Here is a 16,463-nt window from a genome sequence, read left to right as displayed (position 1 = left end):
TCTGCCTCTTGTTCTCCCAGGCGCCCGGGTCTCCACCTCATCCAGATCAGACTACCAACTTCTACCGCTGCTGACTCCTGGCTGACCTCCATATCATCCCTAAGAAGAATTCAGACAGAGGCCCACCTAACTCCAGCCAGCCCCGGTACCAGAGGGCTCAACCTGCAGGGAATGAGGGCTGCTATTGGCGAAGCTCCAGCCAGCCTCCGTCAGTCAGCCAGCTCCGCCTGTCGACGGTGGGGACCCATAGGGCTTGCCCTGCAGGTAGCGACAACTCCATCTCGGCCCAAGGGTCCACCTACTGCGCAACAGTAGAGGCGATTGAAAGAGTGTCCCTCTGGAGAGATTCATTGGGGACAGCCACCACTGGATATCCCTGACCATGGCCGCTGTTACTGACACCCTGGTTGTTAGCGGTTGCAGAAATTGAGACCACCGACATTTGAGACCCCATTTTAAGCGGTGCATGTGGAGTCTGGTGTGAGGTACCACGTGAATGGCCGCTGCCATATGGCCCAGAAGCGTTAGAACTTGGCGTGCAGAGGGGTGAAGAACATTGTGTAAGCTCTGCGCCAGGGAGAGGATGATGCGGGCTCTGAACTGTGGAAGGTAAGCCCGTCCCACTACTGTGTCAGTCTGGGCACCAATGAAGCTGGCATAGTTGGGTGGGCTGAAGGGTATGATTTCTCGTAACTAATCAGAAAACCCAGGTCCTGCAGACAATTGATCATGCGCTGAATGTGCGCGCAGTCAGGGAATCCGCATCTGAGGCTACCAACAGCCAGTCTTCCAGATACTGGAAGAGCTGGATGCCCAGTCGTTGAAGATGAGTCACTGCCACCGCTAAGCATTTGGTGAAAACTCTTGAGGCTGAAGAGAGGCCAAAGGGAAGTACTTTGCAGTGCCCCCCTTGGACTCGATAAAAGAGGCAGCGCCAAGAAGATCGGTGCATCGGTATGTGAGAATATGCGTCCTTCAGGTCGATCAAGTACATCCAGTTGTTGGGTTGCAGAAGAGGAAGAATGGACTTTAGAGAGTTCATCTTGAACTTCTCCCTTTGAATGAATTTGTTGAGGGCTCGTAAGTCCAGGATTGGGCGGAGCCCTCCTGACTTTTTTGGGATGAGGAAGTATTGGGAATAAAATCCCTGCCCCTCTTCCTGCTGCAGTATCACTTGGATGGACCGTTGACGCAAGAGAGCGGACACTTCCGCTTGCAGGAGTGGTGCTTGGGCAGTCGTTTCTCGAAGAGTGTCTATGTGTGAGGGAGTGGAGGGGAGCTTTTGAAGTTTAAGCGATAACCATCCCGAATTATGTCCAGAACCCAAAGGTCATTCGTGATCAATTCCCAGGCATTGTCAAACTGTGTCAGATGGCCCCCTACATAGTGCAGTGGAAGTGGCTCGGTGATCTTCTAAAATTAGGGGCCGGCTTCTGTGGAGCAGCCGGGCTCTGCCTTGGCTGCCGTTGTTGATGTGGTCTGGGGCGTGAGAGTTGCGGCTGAGTGAGGTCTCAGCTGGGTATAGAGTTTTGATTGGTAGGGAACATATGGCCGGTACTGACGCCTATGATATGGCGATCTACAGAACGAGGGAAAAAATCTTCTGGATGCAGTTTGCTGATCCATGGGTGACATCAAGGACAGTACAGTGACATTTTGTTCTTTAAGGTGGTAGACTGTTTCCCCAAACTTGCCTCCAAAAGGTTATCCCCTTTGCACGGTAGGTCAGCTAGTATTTCGTGCAGAACCTCTCGTATGGCACTTGCCCTCAACCATGCTAAGCGATGTGCTGTGATAGCTGCTGCTGACACGCGAGCAGATGTTTCAGAGGTCTCATAGATTTTCCTGAGCAGGTGGCGTAAGCCTTCCTCCATATCCAGGAATGGCTGGGGTAAAGATCCCCAAGTGGAAGCCAAGAGGCAAGCGGGCTTTAGGGCCTGCAAACATTCGTAGAGATACTGCGTAACATAAAACTGATGGCGCTGAATCTTTGAGGACAATATCGCGGTGTGGAAAGTCTTTCATCTGAACTCATCCAGATACCAGTTGTCCTTATCTAGAGGCACATTGGAGTGTAATCGGGATTTCTTTGCTTTCTTCATAACTGATTCCACAACTATGAAAGTATGTGGTAGCTGAACCATCAAATATACTGGAGAACTGCAAATACGAAACTTTAGGTCCATTTGCAGGAAGGAGGCAGGCTAGAGAAGGGGGGACTCCCACATCTTGTTAAGTACCGTGTCCAGAACTGGGTGCGGCGGGGAGGGCCGTTGGATCAGGAGGAATCCCAAAGATTTTGAGGATTCCCAGGACTTCTCACCTAGGGTCCGGAACCTTGCCTGTCTATACTTTTAGCATGAGAGGTCTTCGGGTGGTGAGAAGGGCTCTGGAAGCCCTTCTGGAGGGTCTGACGGTATTGCCCATAGAGGACACCTGGAAGAAGGGTGGAGAAACAGGCGAGTATGAGCTCTGTGGCTGTAGTGAGGCTGGGGAAGCCTGGTTAATGAACCTCTGGGGCTTAGCCGGGGAAGTGGCAGAAGGAGAAGCCGATGGAGAGGCAGCTGGAGGCATCATTCCGGACATCTTAGTTTCTAGATCAATGAAGAAGGTGGCTAGGGCCTCAGAGATATGTAGCATAGCTTGAGAGGCGAGGTTTCCCTTCTGCATGGCTCTGTCTCCCTGATTACCATCATTTTTGGGCTGCAGAGACAGTGCAGTGCATAAGATGTCATCTGTACCTGCCTGCCCCAGCTGAGTATACTGTGGCAGAATAGGAGAAAGCCCGTACCTTTTTATCAGGGGCTCTTGAAGTTGGGATGATAGACGTTTCTGCCGTGAGACCGAAGACGAGTCTGAATAAACAGTGTCAGATCCCCCAGATGGGCACCTGGATGGGGAAGAACTAGGAGGATTCGCAACATCTGTGAACCCCATTTCGTGGAGCTCCTGTCTTGAGGATTTGCCAGAAAGCGCAGAGTCCTTGGAATGACAGAGTGAGAGGAATGCCTTGAGCTCATCGAATGCGCGGAGTGCGTCATTGGTGGCACTGGAGGCTTTGGATGCACCAAATGCTTTTAATGCGCTGGCTGTAGAGTGCAGCAGGCGCTTTGAGTATGCCGTGTGCATTGGGCGCATAGGGACTGTGTCCTGTGGCTGCATCGGTGCCGCAAGCTGGGCTTCGTGCCCCGGTTGCTCCAATGCACTGGAGTGATCTGCACTGGATACAGCTCTTTTCACATGGTTGGACTTGCTCCGGTCCCCTGCCTTGGTAGGCGATGCGCTGGTGGACATGAGCCACTGCGGTGCTCCTTTTTTTGGCCACATCCCCTGACGCCGATGGGATGGGTGGTTTGGGGGAGCGATGGGCATCGCCCAGGCAGCTGTGCCGGCGTGAGGTGTACCCTAGGGCCTCAGGGAAGATGGCCTCTTTTTAGATTTTGTTGGTCTGACCTTATCTGGATCTGGAGAATGGGCCGAACGGTCCAGCATTGGGGCATAGGAGCCAGACTCTGCTCTGAGGTGCGCAATCTTCTCGGCGAGCTGTCTTTGGGCCCGGGGGGATATATCACCACAGTCCTGGCAAGAGGACTGGTCGTGGTCCAGCCCCAGGCATCAGTAGCAATAGTTAGGTCCATCAGTGATAGACATAACTTTATCACACTGGCATTATTTAAAGCCAGACGGTTTAGGTGCCATCACAATCTCAAATACGATGAGAAGAAGCAGAAGAAATTTCACTGAAGAGAGACTCAGCTTGTGGATGGCGCATGGAAAAAAAAAACCAGACTGATGAGGGAGTGCTGATTTGCACGAAAAAACAACCGCACAGCCGCACAGAGTTAAAACTCTATGGTTTCTGAGGAAAGTCGTGGACTTCTCCCAGACAGCATGGCTAATTCAGTCTGCTATCAATGTGAAAATGGGTCACAATTTACATATACTCTAATTAAGGAGGGCAGGGCTTTAAGAAGATGTGAAAATTCTAAGGGTCCACAGACGACTGAATTAAGTAAGGAGAAAGGGATCCTGTTCTGAAAGAATATAAGAGATGAAAATCACTTTCACAAAGTGCTGAAAGATTTAAAATGGTCATGCTAGAGGTTTATGTAGGGAGATATCTCATGTTTTACCACTGAATCATCAAATATGAATCATAATAGCCAAGAAAGGTTTAGGCCAGTGTACTGACAAATCCCAAAAGCACTGTCACAGCTCAGTGGAAAATGAAGACCTTTTGCCCTGATACATTGAAGGAAACTTTATCAATATGTGCATGTTTGTTAGTGCATGTTTAAATTAAAAAAAAAAAAAAAAAAAAAAAGCAGACATTAGGACAATACAACTTAAGCTCATAAGCCAGAATTCAGGGATCATCCAAGGCAAGATCCAGAGGTCAGAAAGCCCTCCCACGCTTGGAAGAAAAGGGGGGCAGTTGGAGATGGAAAAAAACACTGGCATACAGACGTGGCAGTACTTCCCCAAAGAAATGGGGAGGGGGAAAATAGAACCTGCAATGTGGCAAATACCCTCCACTCACCACGTGATTATGCATGAGCTTATGCATATTTATCAGCTGGAACGTATAGGATGGAGTGGGGGTGGCAAATAAGGAGAAGAAAGCGAAGAACCTCCTGAAAGCTGGGGAGCAAAACCCAGAAGCGAGAGCAAATCCTGAGAAAAGCCCTGAAACCAGAGAAGGGACCCCTGAAAGCAAAGAAAGGGGAGCCTGAAGCAGACCAGCAGCCCTGCTATCGAGGAGGAAGACTAGGTATCGCCAAGAGACTGGGGCAGGAGACCAGAGAGGAAACACCCTGCTCAGGAACAGAGAGTGACATGGAGTCAGATGGTGAGGGACGAGAGCAAGCCCGGATAGCCCAGCAAGTACCAGAGCCAGAAGCGAGTCTCCTTCGGGGACCGCCTGCCCGCTCTGCCAGTACCAAGCCTGGAAGCAAGCTTCTCCCCTGCCCACATTCTCCAGACCTCCAGCCAGCGTCTGCTTCAGAGATAAAACAGAGGGACATCACCTGAAGCAGGGACCAGGGGTAAGTAAGTCAGCCATAAGTATTACTATATTAAGCAGGCTAAAGTTTATGGCCTGTGTGAAACCACCCATGATATAGACGTTTCTTTAGGGAAAACTGGTCCTTAGTGGCCAGAATGTTAGAGACAGGAATTGTTATTTTCTAAATGCTATATCCTGCCAAATCTGATAAATAAAAGTCTGTATCTGAGGAGAATACACATTGTTTTTTCCTGTCTTAGGATCATGAAGTAAGGTGGGAAGGCAATTGAAGTTTCCTATAGCAGACAGATCCCTACACCCCTAAACTTGCTTACATTTAGACTGAAACTAAGATTGTTTTAATGGAGTTTAACAGAAAACAGTAGGATTGCAAGGATGACCCACCAAAGTATTAGTACATTTATTTATTATTTCAATTTGATTTAGTCACCATATCAGGGAAGCTCCTTACACATGTACAGTATAAGATAAGTTTGTGGAAATCTACAGAGCAGAAATCCCAGAGAATTCCATCAATTTTCCTAAGCTCCCTAGAAAACATATTACCATTGGGAAACATTACAACAGCATCCATTTTAAAACATGCCTGTGATCTCTTAAATAAACTATAGTAAAGATAATAATTCCACACACAATTTAAAATGTATTCCATTTTATATGGAATAAAGTCCTTACATGTGTAACAAAAGCAATATATTTATAGTTTGCCAGCCTTTTCTCAATTATCTGATTTTCTGTTGATTCTGTTAAAATATAAATTATTTTTAAAATAAAAGTCTTTCCCTATAGATTTTCATTAGCCTTGGTATTCCTAATGGGTCTACTGGTTTGCAAGGTTTCTCAAACACAGCAGCTCTATGTAGATTATTTCCTTTACTGTGGTATTGCAAACTCCTCATGGTTGGAAACCTCTTGCACTAACCGTTTTCCACAGATTTCACAAATGTATGGTTTTTCACCAGAGTGCCGACGTAAATGAGTCTGAAGATTGCCTGCCTGCAAAGACAATAATGAAAAGTTATTTATTAAAGAGGTAAAAGTAAAAATCAACTAGTCTACAGGCATCAAGACAGGTATCAATTTTCTGACCTTAAAACTGTGAAAAGGTGTTTGTAATTTAAAATTGGAAGTTCCCTGCTAGTCAAAGAAAGTAGTAGCACTGCTTCCTCTTGCAAGTGCTAAATTTACTTGTGCAACACATGGAGACACATATACAGATTTCACTGTGACACCAGAAGATTACCAAAGCATTATACAGTATCTGACACAACTGAAGAGAGCATACTGTAAATCATATCTAAGATTCCAATGAAAGACCCCCAATTAAAGCTCATGAAAGAGTTGTGTTCTGAAATAAATAAGACAATTAAAATCCCCCCCTTCTTGGCCTACCTGGTGGCTCATTGACAGGATTGTATGCGGCCATATAAAAAGACCTATGTTTGATTCCCTGATCACATCTTACACACGCTGGGTTGGCTGTGGCTGGAAGAAGCAGCCGATATCTGATGTCTGGATTTACAGCTCATAAGTCAGGATTTCAGAAAGGAGCCCTGGTGCACAGCTTGCAGCCTCAGAACCCTTGCAGCAGTAACCAAACTGGGAACACTAGTGGGTGTTTATTAAAATACGGGAGAAAATCCCTAGGTAGTTGTAAGTGAAGGCTCTTGATACCAGGATCCGAGCACTTGTTCTGACTGAGCTAGAATGAGAAAGAAGGTGCTAATGGACTTCCCCTCTGCCTCCCTATCAAAAAAAAAAAAAAAAAAAAAATCACACTTCTTCAGACCACAACCCATTAAATAGGGGAACTGAACAATGAAGCAAAATAGTTATTTATAATATCAATCAATGTGATGTTCTGAGCATTTTGAAAACAAGGGTCCCGATGCATCAATAAAGGGCCACAATAAACCATTCATATTGTTGCTCAGTGAAAACAGAGCATAGATCAGAGGGACTGTTCTTGCTAACAAAAAATAAAAAAAAACAAAAGAAAAGAAAATAGCTGATACCACACAATGAGAAAGCAGAGTTGCTTACTTGTAACAAGTGTTCTCCGAGGACAGTAGGATGTTAGTCCTCACACATGGGTGACATCATTAGATAGTAGAGATGTGATTCGGCCGAACCTTTCGGTTTGGCCTTCGTTATCGGCCCGCCGCAGGAAATTTTGTTTTCCTGTGGTTCAGGCTGATTTTATTTTGGCTGCCCCATGAAACAAAACCCACCCCAACCATTCAAATTTAATTAATTGCAACCCCCCAACCCTCCCGACCGCCCAAAAACTTGCCAAAATTCCCTGCTGGTCCAGCGGGGCATCCCGGAAACAATCTCCTGCTCGCGGGCCGTCAGCTGCCAGTAATCAAAATGGCACCGATGGCCCTTTGCCCTTACTGTGTGACAGGGGCTATCAGTGCCATTGGCCGGCCTCTGTCACATGGTAAGAGAAATGGAGGCTGGTGTCATCTTAAAAAATAGCGCAGGCCGTCCATTGCTCCTACCATGTGACAGGGGCCAACCAATGGCACAGATAGCCCCTGTCACACGGTAAGGGCAAAGGGCCATCGGTGCCATTTTGATTAGTGGCAGCCGACAGCCTGAGAGGGGGAGATTGCTCCTGGGACCGCGCTGGACCACCAGGGACTTTTGGTAAGTCTTGGGGGGGGGGGTTGCAATTAATTACCTTTGAAGGGTTGGGGTAGGTTTGGGGGTTGGTTTTTTTTTGTTTTTTTTTTTAATGTGCCCTTTCTCCTCCCCCCCCCAAATACAATAAGAAAACCACACAAAATTTCGTGGGTTTTCTTATCGTTTCATCACCCCCGAAACGCAACGACATAGGAAATAGAGACGATATTTCCTATTTCGTTGCAAACGAATGCACATCCCTATTAGATAGAGCCCTGACACAGAAAACATGTCAAAGTGTTTAGAGCTTTGACTTGGCACAATGAACATGCCTAGCATACTCTATACCATGCATCCACGCATGGACCCTCTCCAGTCTTCTAATAGAACTATATAAATGTAAATGAAAATTTTGGAGAAACCCAATACCCAGGGGTGGTGGGTGGGTTTCGTGAGGACTAATATCCTTCTGTCCTCGGAGAACACCTGTTACAGGTAAGCAACTCTGCTTTCTCTGAGGACAAGCAGAATGGTAGTCCTCGTATATGAGTGAATCCCTAGCTACAGGCTGCTCCCCAACACAAAAGGTAACCAAACACCCAACCAGGTGCCAATGGGCACAACAGTGCTGTTGGTAACAGAGGGGGAGACAGCCTGAACCCAAACAGCATGCTCTAGGCTGGGAGAGCTGGGTTCTACACCCCAAACAGATTCCGAAGGACTGTTATGTCAGCCATCCCTATCCAGACAATAGTGAAATGTGAATGTATGGAGAGTACGCCACATCTCAGCCTTGCAGATCTCCTCAACAGGAACTGCTCGCAATTGGGCCACAGACTCTGCCATGGCTCTGCCAGAATGAGCCTTGACATGATCCCCAAGTTGTAGTCCCACCTGGGCATAACAGAAGGAGATGCAATCTGCTAGCCAACTGGATAATGTCTGTTTGGCAACGGCAGTGCCCAACCTATTCCTATCAAAAGAAATAAAAAATTGGGTGGACTACCTGTGGGCTTCTGACTGTTCCACATAGAAGGCTAAGGCTCGCTTGCAGTCCAAACCGTGTAGTGCTCATTTGCCTTGGTGCGAAAGGGGCCTGGGAAAGAATGTTGGCAGGACAATGGACTGGTTAAGACTGAAGTCTGTCATCACCTTAGGCAGGAATTTAGGGTACGTACACAAGACCACACTGTCATGATAAAAGTGTAAGGTGGATAAGTCACTAAGGCCTGGAGCTTCCTGACCCTGCATGCTGAGTTAACTACCACCAAAATTATAACCTTCCAGATCAGGTACCTCAGGTCACAGGTGTGCAGTGGCTCAAAAGGAGCTTCCATCAGCTAAGTTAATACCACTCTGAGGTACCAAGACATAGCGGGAGGCCTTAGGAGAGGCTATAATTGAGGCAGGCTCCGCATGAATCGTACAACTATAGGCTGTACAGAGATGGGCGTACCATCTACACCATGGTGGTATGCACCAATCACACTGAGATGGACTCTAACGGAGTTGGTTTTTAAGCCAGCTTCCGATAGGTGGTGAAAATAATCAAGCAGTTTTTGTGTAGAGCAGGAAAATGGATCTAGAGCCTTCTGCTCACACCACACAGAAAATCTCTTCCACTTCAGTCCACAGGACTTTCAAGTGGAAGGCTTCCTAGAAGCCACCTGGACCCGAGCACATCCTCTGAGAGATCGAGAGGTAGTAGAATTAACCTTTCAACATCCGGGCTGTGAGCAAAAGGGCCTGGAGATTGGAATGGCACAACTTGCCTCAATCTTACGTGATGAGATCTGGGAAGTCCCCAGACTGATAGGTCTCTGGATGGACAACTTCTATAGGAGTGAAAACCAGACCAGTCTATGCCTCAAAGGGTTATGAGGATCATAGTCCCCTTGTCCTCACAAAGTTTCAGAGTTTTCGCCACTAAGGGAAATGCAGGATATGCATACAGAAGACCCTTGCCCCAATGACGGGCAAGGGCATCCGAGGCTGGTTTGCTGTCTGACCTTTACTGGGAGCAGAACAGAGGCACCTTCTTTTTGAAAGGGAATGTGAATACATCTACGTCCGAGCTCCCCCAGAGGCGGAATATCTGATTTGCTAACCCCTAGTCCAGGGACCACTCGTGGGATCTGAATACACAACATAGTCTGTCCGCTACCACGTTCTTCGTCCTGGCCAGGTACATGGCCCAGTGCACAATCCCATGGTTACAAGGCCCATGATCAGATCTGGACTACTTCCTAAGACAGGAGGTACGATCCCATACCTCCCTACATGTTGACATACCACATCGCTACTTGGTTGTTGGTTTAGATCAGGACAACTTTGTTGGACAGCCGATCTCTGAAAGCCCATAGCACATACCTGATCGCCTGAAGCTCCAGGAAGTTGATTTGACAACAGCTTTCCTGAGCAGACCAGAGACCCTGAGTGCTGAGCCAATCTACATGAGCTTTCCAGCCCAGGGTGGACACATCTGTGGTTAGGACAATTTGAGTAGGAGGTCTTGAAGAAGAGATGTCTAGATTCAAAAGTACTCCCCACCAGGATAACGAATCCCGGAGAGATGGTGCGACTCGGATGCAGTCCAGGAAGTTCTGCATGGCCTGCCACCACTGCGACCTCATTGGCCATTGGGCTCTGCGCATGTGTAATCGTGCCAAGGGAGTACAAGGACAGTTGTGGCTATATGGCCCAACAGCCTCAACATGTGCCAGGCTGACACCTGCTAGCTCCGCTGAAGTCTCTGCCACGATGGTCATCAGAGTGACAGCCCGCTGATGAGGCAGTAAGGCCTTGGCCTGAACAATGTCTAGCAGGGCTCCTATGAAGTCCAATTGAGGTGACGGCCGAGACAGGATTTCAGGTTGACAATGCTAGCGACTCCAACACCCAAATGGTCAAGCACAAGGCCCGACAGCACCTGCCTATGTACTCGACCAACCAATCATCCAGATAGGGGAAATCATGCACCTCCAGTCTACGGAGGGGCACTGCCACCACAGCCAGGCATTTTGTGAAGACTCGTGGTGCTGATGCTAGTCTGAATGGCAACATCTGGTACCGGAAATGCTACTTCCCCACCACAAATTGGAAATACTTCCTGGGACTGGGGAAGATCTCAATGTGAGCGTATGCATCCTTTAGATCAAGGCAGCATAGACAGTCCACTCTTGGATCAAGGTGCCCAGGGAAACCTTCTTGAATTTAGAAATGTTTGAGGTCTAGGATGGGATGGGGTCCTCCTGTTCTCTTTGGAATCAGGAAGTACCTGGAATAGAATCCCCTCCCTCTTTGCCCTGGTGAGACAGGCTTGACCGCTCTGGCCGTTAAGAGGGAGGAGAGCTCCACTAGCAGTACCTCCTGATGTACTATCGGTCCCCAAAATGGGCATGAGGGGCAATTTGGCAGGCACTCAATATATTCAATTGGTATTCTTGACAGATGATGGAAAGAACCGATTGGTCCGAGGTTATACTGGACCACTAGTTCGCAAAGAATCAAAGCTTACCCCCTACCAGAGGGTCCAACGTCCTGGGTATGGGTGACTGGCCTACTCTTGCTAAGATCCAGTCAAAACGCTGTCCCTGGAGTTGACTGAGGTGCCAGCTGGGGCTTAAGGGCTCTCTGTTGTCTAGGACGGCCACAGGAGCCCTGATGCTGTTGATCCAAGTGAGGGGGGTGAAGGATAGCACTTCCTCTGGCAATAGAAAGATTTCCTCTGTCCTGTTCATGCTGACCTCCTAGAAGAGGAGGATGGGCCAGGCATGCTGGCGGACAGTTGTTGGAGGGTTTCATGATTGTCCTGGAGCTGGGCCACCATGTCCATCACTATCTCCAAAGAGATTCTCCCCAGTATATGGCATGTCGGCAAGTCGTTCTTGTACCTCTGGTTGGAGATAGAGGCCCGCAGTCATATCATTCTGCAGGTGCTGATTCCCGCTGCAGAGACCCTAGATACCATCTCAAAGTCATCATAAGTCGTTTGGACCTCATGTTTCCTGCACTCCAGGCCCTTATGCACCAGCAACATAAGGGTGTCCCGCTGCTGGTAAGGTAGCTGCTTGGCCAACTCCTGCACCTGCTTCCAGATGTCCCGCAAGTACTGGCTCATGTAGAGCTGATAGGAAGCAATGCGGGCCCTGAGCACGGCCCCCTGAAACACTTTCCTCCCAAGAGCATCCATCACTCTGTGGTCCTTCCCCAGGGGCGCAGAGGAATGAGTCCTAGAATGTTTGGCTCTCTGGAGAGTAGATTTGACCAACACTAACTGGTGAGGTAGCTGACGCTTGTCAAATCTGGCAGCCTTCTGGATGAGGTAGACACCGTCAGCCTTCTTGTTAATAGGAGGCACCGTAAGGGGATGTTCCCATATTCTCAGCAGCAGCTGCTTAAGGATGTCGTGTAGCGGGACTGCCACAATCTCCTTATGAGGCTCCAAGAACTGGAGGATCTTAAGCATTTTGTGCCTGGCATCCTCCGCCGTCAGTAACTGAAATGGGATGGGTTTTGCCATCACAGTGACAAACTCTGAGAAGATTAAGTTCTCAGGTGGAGACTTCTTTTGCTCTTCTGGAGAAGGGTCTAATAAAAAGACCATCATCCTCACTGTAAGCCACAGGGGATGGGGTCCTAGGTGCTCAGCCTTCATCTTGAGGTGCAGTCACCGGCAAAACTGGACTGGGGTCTTGGCAACTCTACCTGACTGGGTGGAGCTTCCTCCTTGAAGGTACTGGCAACGACCACCGTATTGACAGGGGGAGGCACTGGTGCCCCGCTGGGCACCGATGCTGTGCCAGAAACGAATGCCAGCTAGGTCAGTAATGCACAGATGAGCGCATTGAGCTTCTCCAGCAGCGGTGCCAAGACAGATGGTACCAGCTCCTGTGCCGTCTGTGCCACAGGACTGATGCTTTGCAGCGCCCATTCCACTGCCAGCTAGGCTCGCAGCTCTAACCCCTCCTCAAATTTTGCCGATGCCAACATAGACTGGGAGGAAGGAGGGGTGGCCAGATCTTCTTCAGACCCATGAGGCAGATTAGTGACTGGCATCAGGACCGATGGAGACAGTCGCAAACCTCCAGCACAGATGGAGGACTGGCGCTCCATGTATGGGGGCACCTTGAGGGCATTGCAGCATGAGCTGGTGCATCCCCGTGCCTGGCACCAGACACTGACTGGGACCCGTGCAGATGCTTCTTTGGCTTCCCTCGATGCTCAGTCCAATCCTTCCCTGGTGCAGAGGCCAATGACAAAAAAAGTAAAGAAAAGCAAAAGAAAAATGAAACCTATCTGGTTCTCAAAGGAGGTGGCTGACAAAATAAAGGCTAAAAGAACAGCATTCAAAAAATATAAATGATCCCAAAGGGAGGAGCACAAAGAAGAATATATGGTAGTAGAAAGACTAGGGGGCACTCCATGAAGTTAGCATGGGGCACATTTAAAACTAATCGGAGAAAGTTCTTTTTTACTCAACGCACAATTAAACTCTGGAATTTGTTGCCAGAGAATGTGGTTCGTGCAGTTAGTATAGCTGTGTTTAAAAAAGGATTGGATAAGTTCTTGGAGGAGAAGTCCATTACCTGCTATTAAGTTCACTTAGAGAATAGCCACTGCCATTAGCAATGGTTACATGGAATAGACTTAGTTTTTGGGTACTTGCCAGGTTCTTATGGCCTGGATTGGCCACTGTTGGAAACAGGATGCTGGGCTTGATGGACCCTTGGTCTGACCCAGTATGGCATTTTCTTATGTTCTTATGGTAGAAATGAGGGAGACAAAGAAAGCAATCAAGATGGCAAAAAGTCAAGCAGAAGAAAGGATTGCCAAGGAGGTACAGAGAGGTGAAAACATTTTTCAGATACATCAGTGAAAGGAGAAAGGTTCAAGTGGTATAGTGAAATTGAAAGATGAAAAGGATCAATGTGTGGAGAGAGATTTGATGAATACTTCAGCTCTGTGTTCACTAAATAGACCCTGGAGAAGGACCGTCACTAGTTAACAAGAAACTGGAGGGGAATGGAGTAGATGTAACTCCATTTACAGTAGAGAATGTATGGGAAGAGCTGGGGAAAGTGAAAGTGGACAAAGCCATGGGGCCTGATGAGGTTTATCCCAGGATACTGAGGGAGCTCATAGATGTGCTGGCGGGTCCACTGTGTGACCTGTTCAATAGATCCCTAGACTCAGGAGTGGTGCTGTGTGATTGGAGAAGAGTGGTGGTGATCCCGCTTCACAAGAGTGGAAACAGAGAAGAGGCTGGTAACTACAGACCGGTTAGCCTCACCTTGGTGGTGGAGAAAGTAATGGAGTCGCTGTTGAAAGAAAGAATAGTGAACTATCTACAGTCGGAAGAATTGCTGGACCAGAGGCAGCATGGATTCACCAAGGGAAGATCCTGTCAGACAAATCTGATTGACTTTTTTGATTGGGTAACCAAGGAATTGGATCGAGGAAGAGCACTCAAAGTCATCTACTTGGACTTCAGCAAAGCTTTTGATATGGTTCCGCACAGGAGACTGGTGAATAAAATGAGAAGCTTAGGAGTGAATGTCGAGGTGGTGGCCTGGATTGCAAACTGGTTGACGGACAGAAGACAATGTGTGATGTTAAATGGAACTTATTCTGAAGAAAGAGCGGTGTTGAGCGGAGTGCCGCAAGGATCGGTGTTGGGACCGGTCCTGTTCAACATCTTTGTGAGCGACATTGTGGATGGGATAGAAGGTAAGGTTTGTCTTTTTGTGGATGACACTAAGAGCTGCAACAGAGTGGACACGCTGGAAGGAGTGGAGAGAATGAGACAGGATTTAAGGAAACTGGAAGAGTGGTCGAAGATATGGCAGCTGAGATTCAATGCCAAGAAGTGCAGTCATGCATATGGGGTGTGGAAATCCGAAAGAACTGTATTTGATGGGGGGAGAAGGGCTGATGTGCACGGAGCAGGAAAGAGACCTTGGGGTGATAGTGTCTAATGATCTGAAGTCTGTGAAATAATGTGACAAGGCGATAGCTAAAGCCAGAAGAATGCTGGGCTGCATAGAGAGAGGAATATAGAGTAAGAAAAGGGAAGTGATTATCCCCTTGTACAGATCCCTGGTGAGGCCTCACCTAGAGTACTGTGCTCAGTTCTGGAGACCGTATCTCCAAAGGGACAGAGACAGGATGGAGGTGGTCCAGAGAAGGGCGACCAAAAAGGTGGAGGGTCTTCATCGAATGACTTATGAGGAGAGATTGAAGAATCTAAATATGTACACCCTGGAGGAAAGGAGGAGCAGGGGTGATATGATACAGATTTTCAGATACTTGAAAGATTTTAATAATCCAAAGACAACGACAAACCTTTTCCGTTTGCAAAAAAAAAATCAGCAGAACCAGGGGTCACGATTTAAAACTCCAGGGAGGAAGACTCAGAACCAATATCAGGAACTATTTCTTCACGGAGAGGGTGGTGGATGCCTGGAACGCCTTCTGGAGGAAGTGATGAAGACCAAAACTGTGAAGGATTGCAAAGGGGCGTGGAATAAATACTGTGGATCCATAAAGTCTAGAGGATGTGAATGAAGAGAAAAGAGGCATGGGGGTGGCTTTCAGGAATGACTGCTACTACCTGGAGATTAATATCCTTATTCAATAAACATACACACGGTTAATGCGACTCCAACATTGCTCTATGCTTCAATGGCAAGAGGAAATGTGGAAAAAAGGATTTGCACATAAAAGCAGGGGAGTAGCTTGCTTATAGAAACATAGAAACATAGAAATGACGGCAGAAGAAGACCAAATGGCCCATCCAGTCTGCCCAGCAAGCTTCCCTCATTTTTTCTCTCATACTTATCTGTTTCTCTTAGCTCTTGGTTCTAATTCCCTTCCACCTCCGCCATTAATGTAGAGAGCGGTGATGGAGCTGCATCCAAGTGAAATATCTAGCTTGATTAGTTAGAGGTAGTAGGGGTAGTAACCACCGCAATAAGCAAGCTACACCCATGCTTATTTGTTTTTACCCAGATTATGTTATACAGCCCTTATTGGTTGTTTATCTTCTCCCCTGCCGTTGAAGCAGGGAGCTATGCTGGATATGCGTGAGGTATCAGTTTTTTTCTTCTCTCCTGCCGTTGAAGCAGAGAGCTATGCTGGATATGCATCGAAAGTGAAGTATCAGGCACATTTGGTTTGGGGTAGTAACCGCCGTAACAAGCCAGCTACTCCCCGCTTTGTGAGTGTGAATCCTTTTTTCTTCTCCCCTGCCGTTGAAGTTATGCTGGATATGTGTGAAGTATCAGTTTTTCTTTTCCCCTGCCGTTTAAGCAGAGAGCTCTGCTGGATGTGTGAAGTAACAGTTTTTCTTCTCCCCTGCTGTTGAAGCAGAGAACTATGCTGGATATGCATTGAAAGTGAAGTATAAGAATGGAGTGATCAAGCTAGTTGAAAGGCATCAGGAATAGAGGAAGGTGGAGGTAGTAATTTGGATATTTGGTTTGGGGTAGTAACCGCCGTAACAAGCCAGCTACTCCCGTCTTTGAGAGTGCAAATCCTTTTTTCCACATTTCCTCTTGCTGTTGAAGCTTAGAGTGATGTTGGAGTCACAGTAACCATGTGTATGTTTATTGAATAAGGGTATTGTCTCCAGGCAGTAGCCATCATTCTGGCGAGTCACCTACTCTTCATTGGCGGCCTCTTGACTTTATGGATCCACAGTGTTTATCCCACGCCCCTTTGAAGTCCTTCACAGTTCTGGTCTTCACCACTTCCTCCTTGTTACGGCAGTTACTACCCCAAACCAAATAAGCCTGATACTCCACTTTCA

The 16,463-nt window shown here is 47.7% G+C and overlaps 1 protein-coding gene across 3 annotated transcripts in view; it reads right to left on the bottom strand.

The window, feature by feature from the left end:
* Positions 1-16,463, bottom strand: part of ZBTB49 (zinc finger and BTB domain containing 49) — a 112,393-nt gene that overhangs the window by 30,210 nt on the left and 65,720 nt on the right. For all 3 annotated transcript variants that reach the window (XM_029591001.1, XM_029590991.1, XM_029591010.1), the window contains one exon: positions 5,949-6,022. In XM_029591001.1, coding sequence (XP_029446861.1) covers positions 5,949-6,022 — 74 coding nt within the window. The remainder of the gene's footprint in view (positions 1-5,948; positions 6,023-16,463) is intronic.

The sequence above is a fragment of the Rhinatrema bivittatum genome, chromosome 1 (assembly GCF_901001135.1).
Source record: "Rhinatrema bivittatum chromosome 1, aRhiBiv1.1, whole genome shotgun sequence".
Lineage (NCBI taxonomy): Eukaryota > Metazoa > Chordata > Amphibia > Gymnophiona > Rhinatrematidae > Rhinatrema > Rhinatrema bivittatum.
The sequence above is the reverse complement of the archived record's forward strand: the minus strand, read 5'-3'. Positions and strand labels throughout refer to the sequence as shown.